This window comes from Salvia hispanica, chromosome 3 (assembly GCF_029641045.1).
Source record: "Salvia hispanica isolate PSC_SH4W2 chromosome 3, Shi_PSC_v1, whole genome shotgun sequence".
In the NCBI taxonomy this organism is placed as follows: Eukaryota; Viridiplantae; Streptophyta; class Magnoliopsida; order Lamiales; family Lamiaceae; genus Salvia; species Salvia hispanica.
In genome coordinates, this window is record NC_142694.1 from 11,065,659 (window position 1) to 11,083,778 (window position 18,120).

Consider the following 18,120-nt stretch of genomic DNA (forward strand, 5'->3'; position numbering starts at 1 on the left):
TTTTATATTAACCCTTAGTCCAGGGACTGCTGGTGATATTTTTAAAGTCCGGGGACCATTTTTGTAGTTCACTTTTAGAAAAAAAAATACAATTATATCTTGCCAGAAGTCAATAATTATACTATTAAAAAATGCAAAATCGATGTTATTGCGTGTAACGCAGGCAACAACAACTCTATTTAGATGTAAAATTGACGATACTTCGGGTGTTTGGTAGCTTAGATTAGATAAGTCATGATAGATCAGTTATCTTGATTTATTTGAGTGTTTGATAGATAAGATAATTTATTTATATGGCCCATGTTTAAGACCTAGGCCCATCTTGGCCCGAAAAAAATTAGTTCATTTTTTTATTTATGTTATCAGCCCAAAACAGGTGTGTTAATTTATCAGGCCTATATCCATATCCAGATAAAATATAAAATGACTAAAATACTCTATTCTTTTACTCCTCTTTTATTTTGTTTTGGTAAAGATTATCTTTGATCTCTGCGTGAAAAATCCCCAATTCTTCTAGCCCTAATTTCTGGGGAAGCTACTTCCATCTCGCCTCGCCGCTGATCAACTCTCCGGCGGCTTAGCACGCCGCCTCTGCCGCTGTGATTTCCTTTGCATTCACTCATTCAGGTGGAGTATTTTGGATTTTTAGTTTGGAAATGGAGTGTATGCCATCCTTTAAAATGGTGACTAGTAATATAGGGTTCTAATTTGAAAGTTTGGGTTGTAGTGAGAGTGGAAGTAATAAATGCGAGACGTATCCTCAATTTTGAGTAAATCATAGTATTTCCTTGTTTAGGAGGAGGAAATTGCTTTTATTAGGTAGAGGAATGAGTGGAGAAGAGATGTTGCAACAAGAGAAATGGGTGGAGAAGAGGCGCTGGATCGGAGAAGAGATGCGCGAGAGGCGCCGGATCGGAGAAACCCTACTTTTTTGGGATTAAGAGAAATGGGAAGAAATGAATGATGATATGTGCTAGGGACAGATTTGGGATAAGATTAATTTTATTGGGTTAAATTAGTCGTTTTATGTCTTTATCCTAATTTTTGTCATTGCTACCAAACAAGAATGCTAAATAAATTATCTTAGATTTAATCTTAATTCTTATCTTAAAGCCAATCATACTTAAATTATATTATGATAACTTAACATGTCTACCAAATACCCCATACTAGTATTGATTGGAAAATAAAGAGAAAATAGTAGCATATAATTTTTCACAAATATTGCGAGCTAAAGTTTAATTTCGCGTCAAAGTCCGAGCCACCCAAAACATAAAGTGCATAGACTAACATATACTCCTAATAAGATGCATCTAAGTTCTAAATAGTTGTTCCAAAACAACAGAGCCTAGCACCGTCATAAAAAAAATCAAGAACATAGGAACTAGCAAGCACACTCTAAAAAAAGAGTAACAAGAACAAAAATGACGATGTACAATCACTAAAAAATTGTCAAGCACAAATACACAACACCATATATAAGTGCCGACGAATTGATGAGCACTTGCATACGCATTTGTGATTTTTAAACAATGATAATAATACTACAAAATAGTTAAGGGCTTGAAACTACGGTTTGCACTTCTTAATAAATAAATAGAAGTTAGGGCAAATCAATACAAATAAAAGTTTAAGGCTGGATTTATCTTTATGAATAATGACTAATAATCTCAACGAAAGGCTACAGCATGGAGATAGTGACACCCCTGACCCCTCTTTTTCACCAGTATAAGAGAATCTTCAGTTTGGAACTGGAATATACCTTATTCCAATTATTACTATGGTCCCTTTTTATGTAGGTAAGATGAAAATAATCTCCATATTGTTTTTATTATATTAAGACTAATACTACAATAATTACAATATTGAAACACGCAAAGTAGCATGCGCTAGCCATGAGTATTTCTCATCCATCAAAGAGAAGCCGTCTCGTTCTAAAGTATTACTACTACCATGGGCGGACCCAAGTGAGGAGGGGAGGGGCTTAAGCCCTCATTGATATTAATTTTTTATCCTTTTTCTAAAATTTAGTATAAATTATTATGTAAAAGTCCCTACAAATATTCTAATTTATTCAAAAGTATACTTTATGGTAAAATTTAGAAATTTCAGTCCCTATTAATAAATATTTTTGCGTCCGCCTGTGACTAGTACTACTACATATGCCAAGCAATGAAATACACTCAGTGGAGTAATTCTTTTCTCTCTATACTCATAATTTATTTTTTTGCAACTTGCACCGCACCTTCATCAATCATCAATAAACTTTTAAGTACATTGTAGCTATTTTCTTAAATATGCTATATATGTCTAATTGTCAATAATTTGATTCCCAACGACCAACGTCGATCCCTGCTTTTCATCTTTGTTAATTAATTGTAGCTTCGTCTATAGAGTTTATAGTACTAATATTTTTCTATTTAGAATGGTTGCTTGAGTTCGAACTTCGACCTTACAAGGAAGCGCCGATTAATGGAATTCTATTTTTCCACTTTCGCTATAAAATAAATTGAGTTTAATTTTTTTAATTTATAAAACTAACGACATTAATAATAATTTTTTAAAGTATTAAACTCAAATTAAATAGTACTAACATGACTTAAATAAAAAATAAAAATGGTGTTTATAAATTGTACTCATATGATTAACTATATGTAGTACTAGTATATAGTTATGTTATTATGACAGTTAAGTAATTTCGTTTTTTAATTCAAAGAGGAAAATCACTATCATCCATGAAGAACTATGTTGAAAGATTCTTTGCAGCGAGACAACAATTTATTTTTTTAAATATCTACAGGGACAGCTTAATGGTGGGATTAAATTAAAAAAAATTGAGTACAAGTTTCCAATCTTAAAATAATGCTGTACAGCTCATTATATGTAAAAGCCCATTTAAGAATGATTTAGACAGCTTTGTCGGCTCTATTAGGATTGTTTAATTTGTTACCTATTCGTAAGTACTGGATTAAGAACTTGCATCAAAATAAAATAATTCAAATTTGGATCCCCTAGGCATATATATAAAAGATATGGAGTACATGTCTATATAAGATGTTCTCGTGACATTTACTTTTCCTCCGTCCGCAAATAAAAGTTTCATTTCTTATTTATACAGAGTTTTAAAAAACGTTAAGAAAAGTGGTTGGAGAAAAGTTAGTGAAATATATGTTCACTTGTATATATTAAATTTAAATGATACGTGAGTGAAATTAGTTAGTAAAGTATGGAACCTTTTTACCATTGTGGTAATTATAAACCAGGACTCCTATTCGCAGACGGACCAAAATGAAAAAATGGAACTACTATTCACGAACAGAGCGAGTATCATAAATTTAATTATTTCTCATTTACTTTAACTTGTGCTTGGTAATGGAGATAAAGCTGATTAGGAAAGGGTTAGTTTAAATTAGTTAACCGTTAAAAGATCTCCAATTATTTACATTAAAGTCAAATCTATTTTAGTGTAAGTGTTACATCTACTCCAACCATTTGAAAAAGTTTTTAATTTTGGTTTAGCGTAAACCTAAAAATAGGTGCTTTTTTACTCAAAAATAAAAAATGAGATTAGTTTTGGAGTGCCGTTGGACCTAATTACATACTCCCTCCGTCTCGGAGAAGTTGGCACACTTTCCTTTTTAGTTTGTCCTACAAAAGATGTCACATTTCCCTTTTTGGAAAAAGTTCTCTCTCACATGAATATAAAAATTATATTTTCTCTCTCCATTTAACACATAAAACAAAACCTCCTAAAATCCCGTGCCATTTTTAAAGTATGCCAACTTCTCTGGGACGGAGGGAGTATTTCATTTTAGGTTTTAGTGTACGACTGAAGATGGTCTTAGAAAGAAAAAGTAATTAAGTAAGGGACATATAGAAAAAAAAGTAATTAAAGTATTGTTAGTGGAGAACGTCTCATATCTTTAGTAATAAAAGAGTTTCTAAAATTAGAAAATACACATTTTTATAGGACGGACTAATAAAAAAAGACTACGTATTTTTATAGGACAAAGGGAATAGTACATTATCATTGTAAAATAGTAACTTCAAAATTTAGATAATGTACGTTATTGGAGGCAGCTCACTCCACCGTTCCTTTCAATATATTTTTATATAATCACGTGATCAATTTTTTTTTTATATTTTGAACGAGTTAGAATATCAAATTAACAGGGGAAAATATCCAAACAAATCACAAAAAGTTGGTTAAACGTTGCTAAGTCTCGTAGTTTTCAAAATCTGAAAATTGATTCACGAGAGATGAAAATGAGATATTATGAAATTTGTTTCCTTTCTCACGAAATATATAACGATAAATCAAATCATCCATTAGTTGCTACATTATAATATACTCCACCATTTTGCAGAAAAATGAGATGAGCATGATAATTGCGAATTTTTCATCTTTCATAATTTTATTTTTAGATTTAAAATGTACTCCGTATTGGATAAACTAGGATTGTAGTAGTACTATTTTCGTAATTTATTTGAAAATTTGACCATTTAAAAATATCTTTAGAAAGAAATAAAGTAAACCTGGTTGGTGCACCAAAACCCAATCTCGGTTATCCACCTGTCGGAGATCTATAGGCTAGAGAGAGTCAGATTAATTTATAACTCATTCCTAAACAACCCCAACCATTCACAAAACTACTCATTGTACGAGGAAACCACAGCCTCCACTTTCGCGAGTAGCACAATTTTATGCTACTCTCTCTCTCTCTCTCTCTCACTCACTAATATTCCCGCCTTTCTATAATAAGCTGGTCCATAATTGGGGATAATTAATCTAATAATTACTCATTTCTCTATCCAAAACCACCCCCACATTTTAGGCTAATTAAATTAAGCAGCTCCTTGTTTTCCAACACCGGTTTCGGTTTTCCCAAAACCGCTTTCCTCACGCCTTACAATACCAGCTTCCTCCAAAACCAAAACACAACCCTCACTTTCGTTTCGTTAGTCTTCCTCACTCCAAGCTCCAATTAGTAAGTCATAATCTATATTCAACTCTCTCTCTCTCTCTCTCTCTCTCTCTCTCTCGCTCTTCTTTTCCTTTTCCCTCTCTACTTTTTTTTGTATCTACAATTTGGTTATTGCGATAAAATGTTGTTGTGTTGGAGAAATCAATGGCCGATTGTCCGCGATCGTTCCGATCTCGGCTAATTATAGGCTTAGATCGCCGATTAATCTCAGATTGAGAAGGTAGAGATAAGCGAATCGGAAGGAAAATTTCTGATTCGTGGTTTTTTGAGTTGCAGAGAGGAGGAGAAAATGGGGAGAGGGAAGATTGTGATTCGTAGGATCGATAATTCGACGAATAGGCAAGTGACTTTCTCGAAGAGAAGGAATGGATTGCTTAAGAAAGCAAAAGAGTTATCGATCCTTTGCGATGCGGAGATTGGGTTGATTATCTTCTCCAGCACCGGAAAGCTCCATGATTTTTCAAGCACCAGGTTTTGCTATTTTCCTCCTTTAATTAATTGCATATTTTAAACATATTTTCCACCTTTTTAATTGAATTATATAATGTCTCGATTTTTTTTATATATATTATACCTACCATTAGGCAGGATACATTATTTTTTAGATGATCGTGGAAACGATTATGTGAGCTTGTTTTCTTCGATACATATGTGTGTGTGTGCGTCTGTGTTCATATGAACTATAAAGTGAGATTAAATAAATTAAAGTACTTATTCAATATATAGATTAATTAGAGGAAAAGAAGGATTTTATAACTTATAGTAGTACTCTTGGGAGATCAGGTGCAGTATATCATGCATGCAAATTGCAGATGAGTAATCTTTCATGTTTTAGAATTTCTATGAATCATTCTTTTTATCAGATTGAGGAATTCATAAAATAGACACACACACATACATATATACATGATACAAATAGTACTATGTGTTTGCAATGTATAATGCGTTGAAATACATAATTAACATATTAATCTCGAAAATAGCGAATGCTGCATGATATGACTCTAATGGCAGTTATTAGTAAAAAAAATAGGCTCTTTATACTTAGGTGGTTATACTTTAGTCAAAATGTTAATTAGGTCCTTGTACAATTTTTTCGTTTTAATAGGTTTTTATACTTTTCACAATATTTTTATCAGGTCCTCGTACAATTTTTTGTTTTAGTAGGTCCTTATACTTTTATCATAACTTTCATTAGGTCCTTGTACAATATTTTATTTTAGGGACTTTTTTTCATTTATCTTGGATAATAATCTAAATTTAATTAAACTTAATGAACTTTTTAATATTCCATTATTTAACTTAGCATAGTCTACGAAGATAATATCATCTTGTTATCCAATAATCTAGTAAGTTGTAGAGAATAATAAAAAGATTAACCGTGATGATTGAAGATTAAAACCGAAGTTTTTTTTTTTTGAATAACTATCCGAATTTTCAATTGATTATTTATATTTATATTGAAAGATACGTTTCCCTAAATATTTATAATCATAAGATAAGTTAAATAATAAAATTAAAAGGTCCATGAAAATTAATTAATTAAATATAAACTATTATCTAATATAAAAGTAAAAAAATATCTTAAAATAAAAAATTGTATAAGGACCTAATAAAATTTATAATCAAAGTATAAGCACCTATTAAAACGAAAAAATTGTACGAGGATGTGATGAAATTTATGAGAAAGTTATAAGGACCTATTAAAACGAAAAAATTGTACGAGGACCTAATGAACATTTTGAATAAAGTATAAGGACCTAAGAATGTGTTTTGCCAAAAAAATATTAGTAGTATACATTTTTCAGAAAAACCTTGTACGTTCATAAACGAGAAAATCTAGTAATGTATGTGCCTGTATCATGTATGTGTGTTGTGATTAATTAGATAATTTGATCTTCTAATTCATACTCATATTAAACTTTTTTTTGTACTAATTTTTTCTTACCGAAAATGGTGTTATTTGCTTAAGTTATAATACTATAGTAATTGTATTACTTGTTCAAATTTGGTTCTGTATAATATCACTATACCGTTGTCACTATTTTCTACAATCATATAGTAGTAAGTTATAATAAAAACGAGTTTTCTTTCATTTGGCAACTATAACCACGTAAAGAAATACTAGGGGACAACTATTTTTGAATGATCTGATGAATTAGAAAAAAATAATCCAAGTTATCTGAGTGCTCGTAAAACTGTGATGCAATTAGAGAATTAGGGCTTGGAGGGTGAAATTTGGGAATGAGGAGCTGAGAATGAAAGAAGATGATAGTCATTTTTTTTTTAACTCACCAATTTTAGAATGTAAAATAATAGAAAAAAATTACTACTAGTAAAAAATTTACTACTAGAAAAAATAACTTGGTGTGCCTCACCCATAACTCCTTGACAAATAAAAATTAAATGGTCCCACATGCCACCTCAATTAAAAACCTATTAACTAAACTAACAGCACAGTCAAGCCTTCTGTTAATTGTTTTATGGAAAGTGAGCCAAAATATTAAATATGGCGGCAATCAGCACATGGAAGAATTTGTGTGCCATATATATGTATATAACATATCTCTCTCTCGTAATATAAAAATATTCTTTATGTGTGTGTATCAATTTTTCGATATGCGTATATAATATAGCTCTCTATGCATATACAAATATTCTTATGTGTATTGAATTTTCACTCGTTCTTTTTATTTTTTTATTTTTTACATTCTTTAAAAACATATTGAAAATTATATAATTTAATATGCTAACAAAACATATGTTATAGCCATAATTTCTATTAATATAATTTATATATAAATATAAAACAAGAAAAAAGATAATACCCATAAAATTCTAAAATTGTATCATCAAAGAAAGAGTTGTAACACTATTGTAAGTAATGTGTATATGATTACTTTTATAAATATAAAATATTACTATATTATGAGGCCAATTGCATATAAATTAAATTTATATATATGACACGTAAATTGTGATCACTATATTTAATGTTTTGCTCACTTTCCATAAAACAATTAACTAAGGCTTAATTGTAGTGTTAGTTTAGTGAATAGGTGTTTAATTGAAGTGGCATGTGGAACCATTTAATTTTTATTTGTCAAGGAGTTATTGATGAGGCACACCAAGTCATTATGCCACTTTGGTGTGGAACCTTAATTTATCGAATTTGTCTCTAACCTGTAATAATTGTAACAATTTATCCCTATTTTTTCAACTCACCAATTTTATCACACTTTTTAACATGTAGTGTATCAGTTTCAGTTTCTATTATTGAAATCTCACTCTAACGGTGGGATTGTGACATGACGTGTCAGAAGATGACTTATTTGTATATGTGAACATTATTATTTTGTTTTTATTTTTATTTTGAATTATTAAAACAATTTACTTACTTGATACAAATTGAAAATATTTTGATATAGTTGGTATGTTAAAGAACATGGGATAAAATTGATTAAATCACTAAGGATTGATGATAAAATTAATACAGTACTACTTAATTTCCAAGGTTAACAATAAAATTCATAAAATTTATAAAGATCTGAAATAAATTCGATTATTAACCCTAATTTTAATCAAGCGAGAGAATATTTTGATTGCAAAAACTTGCATGCGGCAGTGACATATATGTGGCAGTTGGGACTCACGCCCCGAACCCGACCTGACTCTTGCCCCAAACTCACGCCTGGTTTGACTTGGTCAAAATCTTATTTATTTTTATAAAAGTCTCATTTGTTTTGATGAAAAGTCTTAGTATTTGTTTTGAAACAAAATCTTTTTTATACTACTCTATGCATCTCCAATTAAGTACTCCTATCTAATTTTGCCATTCCAGTTCGTCAATTCACTATCAGAGTCTACTTTTACTTTTTATCATAAATGATAAGTAGATATCGCATTCTATTTTCTCTATTCACTAACATTTTATTACAATATAAAACTAATACAAAGTATATATAAATGAGATTAATATTTCACTAATTTTTTCAATCTACTTTTCTTTACATTTCTTAAAACTCGTGCCGATGGACATTTAACGGGGCACGAAAGAAGTACTATCACTTATATTACTCATGCTTTATCAGCGTCATTTTTCTATAAAAAAAGGTTTCATCTGTACTATCAAGTTTTACATTATTTTCTTTTAAAAATGTGACATTTATGAAATTAATACTACACTACATAACTTATGCTTTATGCGCATAATCTCATTTGCTTTGAAGCAAAAGTTTCGTAGACATAATATTACTGATACATCAAAAAAATGGTGAATCAGACGGTCCGGTCGATTCAACCGACAGTGTTGATCTTGCCGCATCTATGCAGCTGCCGCGCACAAGTCTTGTTGTGTCCCCATATTTGGTTGGTGAGAGAAAGATGAGAAACCTAATTAAACTTGATGTACATAAAAAATCATCTTGCCACTTTGAAGAAATAAGAGTACAATATTAGAAGAATAATTCTACTATAAAAGTGACAAGATGATTTGTTTCTTAATTAATGAGTAGTCAATACTACTTGATAGTTTTTGCCCATGCTAGGTCGTCACTGTATAATTTATCCCTAAACTAACTGCATTGCTCTATATAGTGCCTTTATTCACAACTTTTGCAATGATTCTCAGTTAAATTCATAAATATCTTGTGTCGAATTGATAATAATGAAATTGTTTTGCGACTCATTGAATTCTCATCTTAAAAAATAAATTGAATTCAAATGTTAAATCAATAATATTTGAATAAACATGACCAGGAACTGTTGATAATAATAACTAAATGCATGAATCATCATACCATGAATCTCCTCTATGAAATTACTCCGTTTCCATCACAATTTTAATTCCCTCTCCTTTTTCCTAAAAAAATGTTTCAGAATTAATACAGGCTTAATAAAATGAATACTTTTGTGTGAATAAAATAACGATCACACTTGACATTTGTGACATTGAAGCAAATATTTTTATAGACAGATGAAACATTATTCATTGAAATCCACAAACTCACACCCGACAAGCGGGGTCATCTTTTGGACACCAGAAATTTATCTTCAAGATATTTTATTAATTTTGTGATAATTTGTGCATTATGAATAGTTGAAGCCAATTTTTGTCAAATGTGAATGGCGTACAATTTAAAATGTGATTAACTCTATCTTGGTATACATGCATATGTACACATTGATAGCATAATGGACACTGATAATCAAGATATTTTCAAAATTCGAGCAGCATGAAATCTGTAATCGGCCGATACAACAAAGTCAAGGAGGAGAATTACAATCTGATGAATCCTACTTCAGAGATAAAGGTAATCTTTATCAGTTACCCCTATCAAATTCTGGGTGTGGAAATATTATTGCCAAATGTATTAAAATGTGTATCCAGTTTCAGTAGAAATGTAGAATGATCATTTATATCTAGTTTTAATGAGTTTCCCGGAAAAAGTGAGAGAGAAGATCCACAAATCAAAGATTGTAAACCGAAGAAAGTAAATTTCTGTTTCTTGTAGGCGTCACACTAGAGGTAAAATTTATTAATTAAATTTTGTAATCAAGTTTAGTTGATCAAATAGAAACAAAACATAAAGTAATACTCCTTGTTTAGATGATATATAAGGCTATAAGCACACATACATAATACATTCAGATTTGTCAACCCACTGATCCTCGTAACCAAATTAGAACTGAATTCTAAGGAAAAAGAACATGCATAATACATGAGTGAGTTATAGTAGTAAGAAAAATCCAAAACTTGTGATAAACAGAAAAATCCTTGCATTTAAAAAAAAAGAATAATAATAATTCTCCATTCATCTTCGTCACCCAAATCTTATTTATTAATTGAAGGAGAAACACATCTTACCAGTAAACTAAGTTTCTTCGTCAAGTCACTTGCAGGGACAGGGGACTCGTATCTCAAATTTGTTAGATTTATTGTAGTACTAGTGACTTATATATCTAAGTACTTCTTTGCTCACATAAGATCTTTAGAATTTTATTATAAAACGTAAGTACTGAAATTTGTTTATGTGTGCGTACCTGTATTTTTATTATTAGATCCAGAAAATCTCATAATAAGCTAAACTAAAAAGCACATCATTATGTAATATTTTAAGTTAGTTATTTTTAAAATCACAAAATTAATGAACTAAAGGTCTATCATGTAACTTTCAACATTTGAATAACAAATCATGAAGTTTCAAATCGTACAACTGCTCCTCAGCGATACTTTTCATGCAAATGCAATAAGGAGTTGGCACATACATGTAAAATTTTGATGGTGTGAATTAGGGATGCTTAAACGGTTCTCCGGTTCTCGGTTAATCGGAATCAGAATCGGAACCGACCGGTTAATTGAGGAACTGGAACCGGAAGATCCGGTTCTGGTTCCGGTACCGGTTCCAACTTTTTAAATAACACCGGTTCCGGTTCCGAATCGGAACTGACCGGTTCCTAACCGGGAACCGGATTATAATTCAATTTTATTTTTTTATAATTTAATATACTAAAAATTCTAATTTATTGAATTAATTTTGAATTAAAGTAAAATAGTTTGAAACATTGAGTGATTTTTAGATTTAAATGTTTAATCTGTGATACTTTGAATCTATAATTATTTCTCTAATCCATTTTTTATGAACTAACTACAATGAGTAGAACATCATAAGTTTGTTTTTAGTTTTCAAAAAAACTTATACAAATACAATATCATTTCATATGATATATTTATTACAAATTTATGTAACAATTCATTTAACATACGATTTTAACATATTTGTGAATAAGTTATTAAGTGTTCCGGTATAAACCAAATAGTCACAACAATATCAATTAGCATTGGAAATTCCAATGAATACTATGTTTAGCCAAAAAAGGGAAAATGAAATTCAATTTTAAAACTCATTTTTTTAAAAAAAATTGCTAAAGTTTAGAACTCCTATTTTTGTATTAGTAAAAAATTGCTAACATAAACTAATCCGACCCGACCTACTACACTTGGCATCACTCTTATCCATATATGAATATTATTGTATTGTTGGTTTGTATTTTGTGTATTTATTTTAATTTTTAGGTATTATTTGTTATAATTCTAGATGTTGGATTATTATTTTTTTAGTATTGAACTATTTAAAATTATAAATAAATTCGGATTAAAATTACACATCGGTTCCGGTTCAGAACCGGAATCGACCGGTTCTTAACCGGCCGGTTCCAAATCGGAACCGATCGGTTCCGGTTCCGGTTCTTGAATTTATGAAAATTTAAAACCGGTTAACCAATCAACCGGTCCGGTTAGAACCAGGACCGGCCGAATAAGCAGGCCTAGTGTGAATGAATAGTAGTACACACATTAATGTGACAACGTGGATGATTAAACAAATTATGTTTTGAGCCTAAGAAACTAAAAAAAAATTCCCCTCCACTCTACTTGTTCATCTCTCTCTAACTTGCATGTCATCCTAACAATGGCCTCCATGAAGTTTTTTTGAAACTAAATGATTTGTCATTTAAATTTTGTAGTATACTACTGAAAAAACAAAAAACGACACATTCTTCGTGATTTAATAGATTTTTTTTTTTTTTGGTTTTTTTTTTTTTTTTTTTTTTTTTTTTTTTTTTTTTTTTTTTATCATTGTTTCTCACTAATGTTTTACCATAATCACTGGAATCAGAAGACAAAAAAGAGCATAGTTCATAAATGAAAACCACATATATATAAATTTTCATGTCATCACATCTGTGGGAGTCTTGTGCCATCACATCTCAACTTGAAATCAAACACAAGCAACACCACCAAAACAACAAATATGCCACTAAATGTAGACTTAGATAATATCATAGGACCCTAACCATCAAACAAGACTATATCAGATGTAGCTACTACATAGTTCTACTATATTTTATCAACTTTATGCACACTCATTTTACTGGTTACATGAGGGAAGTTTTGATCGATACTTCAGATGTAGCTACTACATAGTTTTACTTAATTTGTTGATTAGAATTTAGGATGCTAAATTCTATAGATCTAAGGGGTGCATTATGTTTAAAGTTTATACTCCGTATTTCAGTGTAAATGTTTAACATGCTTTAGCAAACACTGAGATCTCGAGTTTGAGGAGGGAATACATATTATGAGAATCTGACCTGAAAATCTGAAACCTGGCGGTAATTAGATATACTAATTCTGCATCACTGAAGCTAGTCATCAGTTTCGCCTTCTGAAGACTTGCACCCATCGCACCTGCCTACCTGAATTCACAAGACAAGCTCTACTATTAAGCCATCGTTATCAGATCCTAGTTCTCAGGTTATAGGACAATTTACCTGCAGTTATTTCCCTATTCGAGCATTAGGAAGCATATTCTCATGATTAATGAATGACCCTCGTCAGATGTTAATACCCCCTTCCAGAAGAAGCTTTACTATATTGAGTGTCTATTCTTCTACTTCTTCCCCCTACACCATTGAAAGACCATTCCTAGCTGCAGACATCACAATTCACCATGATCCACTTGAAACACAGGTTCCCAAAAATCCACGTCATGCTGTAAGATTTTAAATTGGAAAATGTAAGGGGATGAGAAAGTTTCTCCCAATGTTCCACATTCCAAAACCAGCTAGGTTGCACTCCTCTTTATTACAGGAGTGACAATGTAAAGATTACATTAAATAGGAAAAGCAAGATAAAGCTAAACAACGATAATCTTCTGTTATATTAACAACCAAACAGTACAGTAAATTCATCTAGCATTAATGATGATGACAGAACAAGATAGCTCCAACTAATGTGATTTTCATCATAGGGCGGTCGAATTTCTGTAGCATTTTGATTGGTAGACTGATATCTTGGTTGTAAGTATGCCTAATTTTGCTTGGTCAATTTTGGATAGGTATGGCAAAGGGAAGCAGAAAACTTGAGGCAACAACTACAGTATTTGCAAGAAAGCCATAGGTAATATCACTAGATGTGTTATGCATAGTACTTTGATTAGTATTCCTCTGCCAATCAAAGTTATGTACAAAAATTTGATTGAAACTAAGTTATTGCTGGTGGAGAGCTATAAAATACTGAAGAGATAAAAAAAAAAAGAAATTATAGGTAAAGGAAAGGCAGATGATATTGTAGAACATATATTATACTCCTAAATACTGCCCCATGTACAGGGGTTTAAAGTATCTGCAGTTTATTCTTTGCAATTGCCTTGTACATGGCATGTATGATGTATCACTGCAGTCACAACATAAATAATTTTGCAAAGTGCGTCCTGTTATATAAACTCAAGACAGAAAATGCAGTAAACGCAAGGAAGATGAATACGCATATGCACATATTGAGACACAGAAAATACATTACAAATGTGTATGCATGAAACGCACCATCATATAAAAGATACTCCCTCCGTCCCATATTACTCGTACTTTTCATTTTAGGTCGTTAATTTGAGATTGATTTTTTCAGTGTAATTAAATTAGTATTTTAAGTATAATGGGAGATCACTTAATAATGAATACTTAATTACCTCTAATATATTAATTAAATACCCTAATTCTTACTAAAAAAATAGTGCAAGTAGTTTGGGACGAGCCGAAATAGGAAAGTGCGAGTAACATGGAACAAAGGGAGTACGTAGAAGAGGCTCTGTACAATGAAATTCAGTTAGTAGGACTAAAATAGGCCATGTGCTCCTAAAATATAGTTATACCTCTCATCTTTCATCTGAAATGATTTGTCTCTTCTGTTGTGGTTGCAGGAAGCTTTTGGGAGAGGAACTTGCTGGAATGAACATCAGAGACCTCCAAAATCTGGAAAATCAGCTAGAAACGAGCTTGAAAGGTGTACGTGTGAAAAAGGCAAGTGAAAATCATGTATAGCGCAACTATATGGACAAATTCTCAAATAAGTTTCTGTTTTCATAAATTCATCTCAAGCAGGAGCAAACTCTGACTACTCAGATCAACGACTTGAATCAGAAGGTCCACTTTTAGATAATTAACAAGCTAGAGTTTCTATTTTATGTTCATGTTTAGAATCGGGGATACCATCATTAATCTTTGTTACAGGGAAACATCATTCATCAAGAGAATATGGAACTTCACAAGAAGATGAATCTTGTTGTCAAGGAGAATGAGGAATTGCGGAAAAAGGTATTGGCTGACAACAACTAAGACTAAGACTCTAACTTGGATGATGAACAAAAACTACACCCAACAGTCAACTGTAGAGGTATAATGAGTCACAATTAAAGCACATTCTAATACAGGTTCATGGGCCGGGAGGAACAAGTGAAGAAAACGGGGCATCCCACCATATACATAGCATCAGTGATGGATATTCTTTTTTACCTATAATAAATCTTGAGCCGAGCCAGCCACAAAAGCAAACAGATGGTGCACCAAAAGATGTGATGAATTTGGGGTTAGCTCTATTTATCCCTAATCCACATATGTATATATTAACCACTAAGAATGGTTTCAGCACTTGTCAATCTTATCAAATGATCATAAAACTCACAGGCTTCAACTGCAGCAATAACATATTGGCAGCACAGGAAATGTGTTTAGCAGTTCTATGTCAAGTTATCCTACAATCCTAAGAGTGAATGGCTCCGATGAACTAGAAACTTTATGGTTGACAATAAGCGTCTGAAACGGATGGGCATCATGTTCATTAAATGTGTGAAGACTAGAGATTTTTATGTACATAGTCTCATGATTATTGTAATGATGGCTGAGGGAAGAAGCAATGACTGTTTAAGGTTAGCTCAAACTAATATTGTGGTAATTTATGTCGGCAGCTGTAGTCCCTACTAATGCTCACTGGAAACAATGTCCAAAATTGATGCTTCAGTAAATGTAATAATTAAATCGCCATTTATTGGGGCTGGGGGAGATAAAAGTAAAGGACAAGTTCATCAAACCATGTTTCTAGAAGTAATTTATTTTCCGTTAATGGCAAGCAACAAACTAAAACCACAGGTCCTGCACGAACTTAACAACTTACCATGAAATTCATTTCCTAAATATACACTGCAAGGTGTGGATGCTTTTCATGACATGAAGTATATGAGGTCCTTTCTTCTAACTTGTGTCACTTAGACGAGTGTTAGGTGGTATCAACCTCATTCCCAAATCAGCATATCACTTCACTACAGAGGCAAATAATAGACTCATCACCAAACCTTCAAAAAATGTAATCAGACAAGCTACACAATGTTGCTCGTGACCTTGAGTCCTTGACAGTTGACCATTAGCTACTATGGAAACCAATCGAGTAAAAATCAAAACTCTTGCACTTAGTAAGTGCACATAAAGCTCATTAGAGGTAAATAACCAGAAGCCTGTGATTACATACTATTAGTATCTATTACCAGTTCATATGTTCACCAATTTAATCTAACAAAAATGCAACAAAGAGCAGAAGTTGGCATGTTGCAAGTCATTGATAAATATGACAAGGTTGTGACTGAAACAAATGACACAAGAATAATATTTTTAACTCCAAGTAGGAGATCCACTGGTAGTTGTTCGGATATATATGGTTTTGAACTCTTTAACTCTCATTCCAAGCTAGTTTTTCAATGATTTGGGTTAAATCTATATCCACTTTAATTATAATTTTTTGGCTCACATCCAAAATCAACCTCAGGCAAGTGCATATTCCAAAGCAATAACAAGAGGATTTATAGACGATGAATGAGTTTCATAATGGATCACCAAGACACCAATATTCTATTCCACCCTCGAGGCAATTTTGTCTCCATTGTCTACTAGTGACCGCAATGATATGGACCAATACCAGGACCTCCCTCATATTGAAGGACACAGACAACTACGAAATGTAGATGCAAATAACTTACTTCTGAGCTTACTTTTACAGGTTGTTAGAATCAAATACTGTTACAACAAGTTAACAACAGACATCAAGCAAATTATATATATTCCAGTAATAAACACGAAAGAAAGAGGCCAACATCAATGCTAACAGTATTACTTTTTTTTACTCCATATCTATAAGGTTTAACAAGTAACAAGCTCAGAAAAACTCTAGAACTTCCTTCTTCAAACATGAAGAATAAGATTAGCAAGTCTAACATAAATGATTACTAAAATAGTTTAGTTAACACCTTTAAACTTGACATTTATGTTATTAGAATTATCAAGTGCCAACAACATAATCCTAGCTGAAAACTGAAAACAAGCAAAGTTCGATGATGACATATAATAATTTAATAGTAATTGAACAACTACGTATAACCATGAGAAGCTGAAGACATGTGGAAAATTAGAAAACAAACGTTTCTTGTGAATTTGATGATCAAAACTATGATTCACAAAAACATGAAGCAAAAGAAAAATGATTTGTAAATTGTACCTTATGTATAGTGGAAACAGTCAACATAGCTTCAATAATTATATATCCAGCTTGGTATCAAGGAAGGAACGATACCATGAACTGAAACCATAAAATCAACCATCAATTAAAACTACGAATCAAGAGAATCAATATTGTACTCTCTTCACCTGATAGATCCTGGAACAGTAGACTTTGGCTTCAAAAACCTCATAATCAGCTGGATATCAAATACAAAGTAGATTAAATTAACACCAGAAACTATACTCAACAAATCAAAAACACCTAATTAAAGAGAAACCAAAACGAAAAACAAAGGATCATTTGCTATGACGAGAACATCATTAGTGCGAATAATTTCTCACAACAAAAAGTAGCTGAAAACAACATAATGTAATGCATGTGCGTCCAACATAAGCCAGGCAGAAGGAAGAAAGCCACAGCAGTACAAAGGCAAGTATGTAATCCGATCAAATCGCCAGAATCATATGAACAACGCAAAATCGCGAAAGGCGACCGAAGAGAGAATAAAAGAGCTTTGAAGCTGCGAAAGAAGAAAGGAAAAGAGAATCACCTGGTGTTGGCGATGGCGATACGGAGATCTCGATGCGTAATCGCGGTTTCCAGATAAAAGGAGAAGTATCGAGAAGAAAGCTTTTAGGCAGCAATGATTGATGCTGTGGGCAGCGAGACATATAAAGATGAAGAGAGAGAAGAAAATATCTAGCCCCATGAACTACGTACCGAGTTTTTTTAAATAGCTGTAACAAGCGGTTT

General features: G+C 31.8%; 1 protein-coding gene and 2 long non-coding RNA genes across 14 annotated transcripts; 2 read left to right on the top strand and 1 right to left on the bottom strand.

The window, feature by feature from the left end:
* Window positions 1-347: 347 nt before the first annotated feature.
* Window positions 348-1,099, top strand: LOC125199079 (uncharacterized). Its single transcript, XR_007172524.2, has 2 exons — window positions 348-627; window positions 797-1,099. It is a non-coding gene; the product is annotated as an uncharacterized LOC125199079 (long non-coding RNA).
* A 3,644-nt stretch (window positions 1,100-4,743) lies between these two features.
* LOC125208864 (MADS-box transcription factor 23-like) lies at window positions 4,744-15,909 on the top strand. Its single transcript, XM_089068655.1, has 8 exons — window positions 4,744-4,988; window positions 5,262-5,456; window positions 10,219-10,297; window positions 13,883-13,944; window positions 14,744-14,843; window positions 14,925-14,966; window positions 15,054-15,137; window positions 15,254-15,909. The coding sequence occupies exons 2-8, from the start codon at window positions 5,275-5,277 to the stop codon at window positions 15,584-15,586; spliced, it is 882 nt and encodes a 293-aa protein (XP_088924781.1). The 5' UTR covers window positions 4,744-4,988; window positions 5,262-5,274; the 3' UTR covers window positions 15,587-15,909.
* LOC125199068 (uncharacterized) lies at window positions 9,107-18,069 on the bottom strand. 12 transcript variants are annotated; one of them, XR_007172521.2, is made up of 9 exons: window positions 17,918-18,069; window positions 17,514-17,563; window positions 17,365-17,445; window positions 15,994-16,138; window positions 14,696-14,795; window positions 13,317-13,537; window positions 13,137-13,241; window positions 9,785-9,839; window positions 9,107-9,332 (listed from the first exon to the last, which is right to left on the bottom strand). It is a non-coding gene; the product is annotated as an uncharacterized LOC125199068 (long non-coding RNA). The 12 variants fall into 12 exon arrangements; XR_007172519.2 differs by having other exon boundaries at window positions 9,107-9,377; XR_016137180.1 differs by having other exon boundaries at window positions 9,107-9,386.
* Window positions 18,070-18,120: the final 51 nt, after the last annotated feature.